General features: G+C 51.7%; 1 protein-coding gene across 3 annotated transcripts; it reads right to left on the bottom strand.

Annotated features, from left to right (window-relative positions):
• Window positions 1-247: 247 nt before the first annotated feature.
• Window positions 248-7,668, bottom strand: LOC116547122 (inosine triphosphate pyrophosphatase-like). 3 transcript variants are annotated; one of them, XM_032273181.1, is made up of 6 exons: window positions 7,492-7,593; window positions 5,489-5,546; window positions 5,334-5,398; window positions 4,677-4,750; window positions 3,815-3,846; window positions 257-1,103 (listed from the first exon to the last, which is right to left on the bottom strand). In XM_032273181.1, exons 1-6 carry the CDS (start codon window positions 7,504-7,506, stop codon window positions 871-873), a joined length of 477 nt encoding a protein of 158 aa, XP_032129072.1. In that variant the 5' UTR covers window positions 7,507-7,593; the 3' UTR covers window positions 257-870. The 3 variants fall into 3 exon arrangements, with proteins under 3 accessions (XP_032129073.1, XP_032129072.1, XP_032129071.1); XM_032273180.1 differs by having other exon boundaries at window positions 263-1,103; window positions 7,441-7,668; XM_032273182.1 differs by lacking the exons at window positions 3,815-3,846; window positions 5,489-5,546 and having other exon boundaries at window positions 248-1,103; window positions 7,441-7,605.
• Between the last annotated feature and the right edge of the window lie 1,213 nt (window positions 7,669-8,881).

Raw genomic sequence — 8,881 nt, forward strand, 5'->3', positions numbered from 1 at the left:
CCTGCCTCAGCCTCCTGAGTAGCTGGGATTACAGGCACACGCCACCATGTCCAGCTGATTTTTTGTATTTTTAGTAGAGACGGGGTTTCACCATGTTGACCAGGATGGTCTCGATCTCTTGACCTCGTGATACACCTGCCTGGGCCTCCCAAAGTGCTGGGATTACAGGCGTGAGCCACCGCGCCCGGCCTTAATTTTCTTTTAAATTTCACTTTTAATTTTCTTTTAAAGATGGCGTCTTGTTATGGTGCCCAGGCTGATCTTGAACACCTGGCCTCAAGAAAACCTCCCACCTGGGCCTCCCAAAGTGCTGAGATAACAGGGGTAATTAACCAAACCTGGCTAAGAATTAAGATTCTATGCTTGAACCCTGGAGGCGGAGGTTGCAGTGAGTCAAGATGATGCCACTGTACTCCAACCTGGACAACAGAGCAAGACTCTGTCTCAAAAAATAAATTAAAAAGAGCTTAGAATCTATTATAGATGAACATGAAAAGCTGGAAAGGCTGAGATAGTCAAGCACCTTGGCAGTTGGATGAGGAGATCTGAGCTTGGAGAAGTCTGGGCTATAGATGTAGCTTTTATCCAAGTGTGGTTTCTTACTAACAACAAAACAATATAAAAAATGTAAAAATAGAAAAAGAATAGCTTTGGGAGTTGTCACCTTCAGTTTGCACTTTTGAGTCTATCAGGCCTCAGGGGTAAAACAGGTTTCAGAATTGAGGACACTTCTCATTGTCCCGCCCAGAGGTGCCCCTCAGCATGGCATTAGGTACTCTGGCCCCAGGGTACCCTTTCCACCACTCTTCTAGGACTGACAGCCCTACTACCTGTGCCGCCCAGGGGAGCCTCTCAGAAAGGCATGGATAACTATCTCTGGCCCCAGGGCACCCTTCCCACCAACGTCCCCAGACCCTGAGCAGTCGCCTCGGGTCGCGGCGCTCCCTGGTGGCATGCGGCGGGAACTACATCAAGGTGGGTACGCACCAAGGTCCGGCCCCTGAACAGGCGCACAGGCTGGCTCGGGTCCCCGGTGCTGAATGCAAATGTGCAGAGCGCGTAGGCTGACTTGTCCTCGAACCCAGCCAGGAGCTGGTGGAGACCTGTGGGTGGGTACAGTAAGAGCTCAGTGCATCTTTGCTGGCCAGCTCCCACCCCTACTCCCCAGAAGCCCACTCCCCCAAGGGTGGGGAGGGAGGAACTCCCTAAACGGGGAAATTAGGTCTCAACTGGGGTAGTAACAGGGGCGGCAGACCCACGGCAGTGGGACTAGGCTTGAAATGGAGGTCTCTGGGCATCCTCGCTTCCCTCTGGCACAGGCTGACACAAGGCTTTGTTTAAAGTCAGAAAACTAGCCAATGCAGAATTTTTTTTTTTTTTTTTTTTTTTTGAGACGGAGTTTCGCTCTTGTTACCCAGGCTGGAGTGCAATGGCGCGATCTCGGCTCACCGAAACCTGTCTCCTGGGTTCAAGCAATTCTCCTGCCTCAGCCTCCCGAGTAGCTGGGATTACAGGCGTGCGCCACCATGCCCAGCTAGTTTTTGTATTTTTAGAAGAGACGGGCTTTCACCATGTTGACCAGGATAGTCTCGATCTCTTGACCTCATGATCCACCCATCTTGGCCTCCCAAAGTGCTGGGATTATAGGCGTGAGCCACCGCGCCCGGCTTTTTTTTTTTTTTTTTTTTTGAGACCGAGTCTCACTCTGTCGCTCAGGCTGGAGTCCAGTGGTGGGATCTCAGCTCACTGCAACTTCTGCCTTCCTAGTTCAAATGATTCTCCTGCCTTAGTCTCCCTAGTAGCTGGGACTACTGGCATGTGCCACCACACCCGGCTAATTTTGTATTTTTAGTAGAGACGGGGTTTTTCCATGTTGGTCAGGCTGGTCTCGAACTCCCAACCTCAGGTAATCCACCCACCCCAGCCTCCCGGATTGCTGGGATTACAGGGGTGAGCCACCACGCCCAGCCCTAAATTTTTCACATTTTAGAAAACCAGTGGCTGGCAAGGCACGGTGGCTCACGCCTATAATCCCAACACATTGGGAGGCCAAGGTGGGTGGATCATGAGGTCAGGAGTTTGAGACTAGCCTGGCCAATATGATGAAACCCTATCTCAACTAATACAAAAATTAGCCAGGCATGGTGGCATATGCCTGTAGTCCCAGCTACTCTGGAGACTGAGGCAGAATTGCTTGAACCCGGGAGGCAGAGGTTAGTTACCCAAGATGGCATCACTGCTCTCCAGCCTGGGCAACAGAGAGAGAATCAGTCTTAAAAAAAAAAAAAAAAGAAAGAAAGAAAGAAAAAAGAAATACAGCGGCTGGGCGTGGTGGCTTATACCTGTAATCCCAACACTTTGGGAGGCCAAGGTGGATGGGTCGCTTGAGCTCAGGAGTTTTGAGACCAGACTGGGCAACATAGCGAGAGCTCATCTCTACAAAAAATGCAATAATTAGCTGGGCATGGTGGCTTACACCTGTAGTCCCAGCTACTCAGGAGGCTGGGGTGGGAGGATTGCTTGAGCCTGGAAGGTGGGCAGTGAGCCGAGATTGAGCCACTGCACTCCAGCCTGGGCAACAGACAGAGACTCTGTCTCCAAAAAAAATTAAAAACGAAGCCGGGTGCGGTGGCTCAAGCCTGTAATCCCAGCACTTTGGGAGGCTGAGGCGGGTGGATCACGAGGTCAAGAGATCGAGACCATCCTGGTCAACAAGGTGAAACCCCGTCTCTACTAAAAATACAAAAATTAGCTGGGCATGATGGTGCATGCCTGTAGTCCCAGCTACTCGGGAGGCTGAGGCCGGAGAATTGCTTGAACCCAGGAGGCGGAGGTTGCGGTGAGCCGAGATCGCGCCATTGCACTCCAGCCTGGGCAACAACAGCAAAACTCCGTCTCAAAAAAAAAAAAAAAATTAAAAACGAATAAAAATTAAAATTAAAAAACCAGTTGCAGTGGCTCAAAAAAAAAGAAAAAAGAAAAATACAAGAATAGCCAGGCCTGGTGGTGGGCACCTGCAATCCCAGCTACTCAGGAGGCTGAGGCAGGAGGATTGAACTCAGGAGGCGGAGGCTGCAGTGAGCTGAGATTGCACCATTGCACTCCAGCCTGGGCAACAGAGTGGGACACTGTCTCAAAGAAATAAAATAGGCTGGGAGTGGTGGCTCATACCTGTAATCCCAGCACTTTGAGAGGTGGGCAGATCACCTGAGGTCAGGAGTTTGAGACCAGTCTGGCCAAGATGGCAAAACCCCATCTCTACTAAAAATACAAAAAATAGCTAGTGTGGTGGTGCATACCTGTAATCCCAGCTACTTGGGAGGCTGAGGCCGGAGGATTGCTTGAACCTGGGAGGTGGAGGTGGCAGTGTGCTAAGATTGTGCCACTGCACTCCAGCCTGGGTGACAAGTGAGACTCCATCTCTAAATAAGTGAATGAATGCATAACAAAGAGGGAACATTTTGGCCTGCAACTGTGGGTGAAAGGATATGCACTGCTGGGGTCCAGGGGCAGTCCTCCAACTCCCAGGGTAGGCCCTAGCTAAGGCAGTCAGGAAGGCCAAGTCCCTCTTGAAACCCAGAATTAACTATAGCCCCTCTGTCCCTCAACTCCACAGCTCCCACCATCCCTGCCCTCTGCAGTGCTCTCTGGAGTTTAGGGTAAGTGCAGGTGCTAGATGGAGAAACTGAGATGGAGGCTCCCATGGTGGGAGCTAGAATCTGAGACTCCTGAATACTAATTGGGGCCCCTCCCCTACACCAAGCGCAGATTCTCATTCCCAACAGATCCACAGAAGAAACAAAGCAGGTAATACCTTCAGGCTTTAACTTCTCCAGAAACCACTTTCTACAAGAGAAATAGAGGAGAGTCAGACACCAGGAGCAGCTGGATCTCCTTACCACCTTTTCCAGGTTGTTCCCTATTGACAGCCAAAGGGAAATGAAAAAGAATGCCTCCAAGGGCCAGGTGAGGTCTCAGTACTTTGGGAAGCTAAGGCAGGTGGATCGCTTGAGCTCAGGAGTTTGAGAAAAACCTGGGCAACATGGCGAAATCCCATCTCTACAAAAAATACAAAACTAGCTGGGCATGTGCCTGTAGTCCCAGCTACTTGGGAGGCTGAGGCAGGGAGTGAGCTGCGATTGCACCACTGCACTCCTACCTCAGCGACAGACTGAGATCCTGTCTCACACACCAAAAGTAAATAAATGCAAAAAAAACAGCTGGTGTGGTGACGTGCACCTGTAGTCCCAGCTACCCAGGAGGCTGAGGTGGGAGGATCACCTGAGCCTAGGAGGTGGAGACCGCAGTGAGCCACGATCATGCCTGCACTCTAGCCTGGGTAACAGAGAGAGATTGTATCAAAAAAAAAAAAAGGAAAGAAAGAAATCAGGTTTTACATCCCAACTTCCTTGTTTTCTCTTTCCTGAAATTAATCTACCTATGAATATACTTCTCAAATGGGCGGGGTCCCCTTTACTATCTCCACTTACATGGTTGCATTCTCACACTTTACAAAAGAAAGACATGCTTCTCCTATGCTGTCTTTCCTCTGGACAATGTGAAAGGCTATTGATGCCAAGACAGTGAATGACCTGCAGTATCAGGTACCTAATCATTTTGCAGTTCTAGTGATTTTGGGCCTGGGGCCCTGTAAGGGGGTGGAGGTGAACACTCACATGTAGGGGCCAGGGAGCCCTCCGAGGGCATTGAAACACAGACAGGTGTCCTCAACCAGCACGGGTCCCTGTACCTGCAGCACAAACACATGCAGCCCTGAGACCCGTGACACTGTCCCCACCTGGAACCCCCAGGTCACCCAGACTGGGGCCAGCCCTCAGCTAGCTGAGATCTGCAGCAGGCAGAGCCACGGGAGCTGCCCTCAGCCAATCTCTTATCTTCATCTTTGAGATGAGGATACCAAAGCTTTGGCCGATTGTAAAGCTTGCTCCAGGCACAGCAGTGGGAGAGCTGGATTTGCACTCAGCCTGACTCTCCACGGCATGCTTTCTCAGTTCCACGAAGATGTGTGAACGCAGCGGTGGATGTGCATGGGGAAGATGTAGGGCTAGAATGCATGTCTGAGCATTTGGGGGAAGGGGAGTCTGTGTGTATGTGGGTATGTATGGTGGTGGTCTGGGGGAGATACCATGTATTCAAGGCTGGCAAAGGCAGGCAGTGTTCCAAAGCCAATATTAACTGAACCCTAGAGGGCTCTGGGCAGGTGTCCTAGAAAGCTCAACAAACTGTGCCTACTCTGTTGTTTCTGGCAGGCACAGGCCCCAGAAGCTACCTGGACAAGAGGAGCAAGTAAGAGACAAGGGCAGGGCAAGTACCTGGCGAGCTGCCTCCTGACATTTCTGTATGGAAATCTCATCCGGCTCACCCTGGTACTCTGGCACTTATCAGGGAAACAGACACACAGAGTCAGGTCACAGGAATACAGAGAAATCCAACCATCTTTTAAAAACAAAACAAAACGGAGACCTACGGTCAATTTTCTGTGCCACCAAAGTGCATGGAAATTTATCTCCTAGAATCTGAATGACCTGTTCCAAAAGAAAAGAGAACATTTATCACCGTCTAATGATTCCCCATTACTATGTGGGCTGCCATCCACCTTTCTCATTGATAACTCTCCTGCCGATCTCCTAAAGCTCACCAACTCAGGACCATAAGCCTCACCCCAGCTTTCAGGGTCCCACCCCAGCAAGCCAGCCCCTGCCATCTCCTTACTTCTCTATCTGTCCTACTTCAGGTCTCTGCTTGTGCTAAGCCCTCATCCAGAACACCCCCTTCCCTTCTCAATGCTCCCAGAAACTCTAACCATCTTCCTAGACCAGGAATTTTGTATCAGAAGACACCCAGAATTCAGGAGGCCTGTGCACTCCAGCCTGGGCAACAGGGTGAGATGCTGTTTCAAAAAGAAAAAAAAAAAAGACTACCGGTTCTAGGCCAAGTTCAAGTCCATGTTCTCCAAGGAGCCTCCCTTGGCCACTCTAGTGCCTTCTTCTTTTTTTTTTTTGAGATGGAGTCTCACTCTGTCACCCAGGTTAGAGTGCAGAGGCACCATCTCAGCTCACTGCAACTTCCACCTCCTGGGTTCAAGCAATTCTCCTGCCTCAGCCTCCGAGTAGCTGGGACTACAGGCGTGTGCCACCATGCCAAGCTAATTTTTGTATTTTTAGTAAAGAGGGAGTTCAACCATGTTGGCCAGACTGGTCTTTAACTCCTGATCTCAGATGATCTGCCCGCCTCAGCCTCCCAAAGTGTTAGGATTACAGGCTTGAGGCACTGCACCCAGCTCCTCCTCTAAAGGAGGGAGGGCAATGTTCTCGGCTAGAGGTTTGGGGTCTCATACCCACTGTCCTGCATGGCTCTGTTCTGGGTGGCATTGCCTGATCCCGGTCTGGCCTCAGGATCCCAAACCTTTTTCCATCAGAAGGCTCTGGTTCCTGAGAAGGTCACTCTGTCCTGGCACAGAAGTGACATCAGTCCCTCCCTATGCTACAGGCAAATGTAGGTTTCCCTAGTGATTACATCCCACGGGGTCTGCCTCAGACATATCCAGTGGGCGTCATCCTGATTCCCCACACATCACTCTGGCTATGGCTGATTGAACAGAGGAAAACCCTTAATTCAAGCAAGGCCAATCAGAGCTGATATCCTGTAGAAGCCTCATTGTTCCATCCCCAGCAGGGAAGAAAAATGAAAGATCTGAACAGGAATAGGAATCAGTATCCAGAGAGAACGACAGGTCAGCTCCCTGAGGGAACCTCAGGTCCTGTGGGACACGGTAACACTAAATTCCCACAAGAGTCATCTGGTGGCTTACATGAGCTCCCTGTGTGTCTGTGTTACTTGCTACCCACAAAGTCCTGCAAACAGAAACTTTGGATCCACTGCCACCTTTACTCCTCTTCTCTATAGCGCTGTGAAGCAAATGTCCTGCATCACCCTCATTTCACACATGCGAAAAGAGGTTAGAACATTTCAGGACGGTGGTGAGGCATGGACTGCTCAGTGTGGAACTCCGTCCTACGCCCTTTCTGGGTCCTTCTAGCCCTGGCCCAGCAGCAGGAGGTGGATAAGTCCAGGAAGAGCATCGGGACCCAGGGTTGGGGTCTAGTTCAATAGGTGACCTCGGGGGAGGTTGCTAAAGGCCCCGCTACTCCTCCAGCTCCGGTTGTCGCTGACCACACAAGCCCTGTATCGGGATCTGTCAAGGACCTCGTTCCCTCGCCCACCTCGGTGCGTCCTGGCTCCGTAGCCGCTCCCTTTTTGAGCCTCAGCCTTTCCACACAATCGGGTGGGGACCCACGCTTCTCGGCTGAATTCCGTTCACTCTCCATGCCTCCTCCCACGTGGTTCCCTCGCCCAGAAGCCCCTTCTCCGTCCTATTCCCAGCCGCCTCCCAGTCAACCCCCAACACCCTCCCGGCACCTCCTCTAGTTTCTTGGCGTTCCCCGTGACAAACACGATCTTCTTCCCCACCAAGGAAGCCGCCATAGGGAAGCCCCGGTTACACAGCGGAGCCACTGGAAACTCCTTGGCGTTCAGTGGCAGGAGACTTCCGGCTGGTGGCGGAAGTAAACCGCTCAGTTTCCGGCCAGGGATCGGGCGGGGGCGGGGGCCTGGGGCGGGGTAACTGACCCAGACTCCGAGGCACGTGTCGGGTGGGTGGGCTCGCCGTAGTGGCCTAGCCCTCCGCGTTCGAATTGCTAGGGGCCTCGCGAGCCTGGAGATTGAGTGTGCTAAGACCTGTCCCTCCTGCTTAAGGGACGCTCTCTTCAAGAACCCGAAGAGCCCGCGCGTTGTGGCTCACGCCTGTAATCCCAACACTTTGGGAGGCTGAGGCAGGTGGATCATTTGAGGTCAGGAGTTCGAGACCAGCCTGGCCAACATGGCGAAACCCCGTCTCTACTAAAAATACAAAATATTAACCGGACCTGGTGGCGGATGCCTGTAATCCCAGCTACTCGGGAGACTGAGGCAGGAGAATAGCTTGAACCCAGGAGGCGGAGGTTGCTTTGAGCCGAGATAGCGCCACTGCACTCCAACCTGGGTAACAAGAGCGAAACTCCGTCTCAAAAAAAAAAAAAAGAAAAGAAAAAATGTAACGGAAGAGACCACTCCCACTCCTGCACCGCCACGCCCCGCCTCTGCTTTCCGCGCTTCTCTGCGATGGGGTCTCCGAAAGAAGACTGCAGCTCTGTGCTCCTGAAGGTTTGCGCTCTCCTGAGGCTGTCTCAAAAAAACTGCCTCCTTCTAGGCAAGGGCTCCCAAACCTTCATCCTGATCTCACCCTCAGCCTTCCTCGCCAGCTCTGATCCACTGACTCTGAATTTAAGCTCGGCATAGCCTAAAACAAGCCCAAACCTAGTTTTCATTCCTGGGCTTGAGAGCTCAGTATCTAGACTCATCCTCATCCCTCCAGCCTCTCAAATCCATCACCCCTTCTCCAGGGCCATCGTTTCAGCCAGATCTTTGCACTCCAAACACAACAGTGAGTAGGAAGTGCCCTCTCAACGGTGGGTCTGGTGAACCTCCGCTGATACTCTCTGTGGGGCAAGTCATCTGACTCCCTCCTCCAGAGACTCAGCTCTCTGCCCACAGCCTGGAATCCTGGGGCAGTACCTCTTGAATGGCCACTTCTGCCCATGGACAAGAAAGGGAGGGAGTCTTTTGACTTTTCTTTCTTTTTTTTTTGAGATGGAGTCTAGCTCTATCGCCTAGGCTGGAGTTCAGTGGCGCAATCTTGGCTCACTGCAACCTTTGCCTGCTGGGTTCAAGCAATTCTCTTGCCTCAGCCTCCCGAGTAGCTGGGACTACAGGCGCACGCCGCCATGCCCAGCTAATTTTTTTTTTTTTTTTTTTTTTTTTT

Source organism: Sapajus apella, unplaced genomic scaffold (assembly GCF_009761245.1).
Source record: "Sapajus apella isolate SASKATOON/1434 unplaced genomic scaffold, GSC_monkey_1.0 scaffold2130, whole genome shotgun sequence".
Classification (NCBI taxonomy): domain Eukaryota; kingdom Metazoa; phylum Chordata; class Mammalia; order Primates; family Cebidae; genus Sapajus; species Sapajus apella.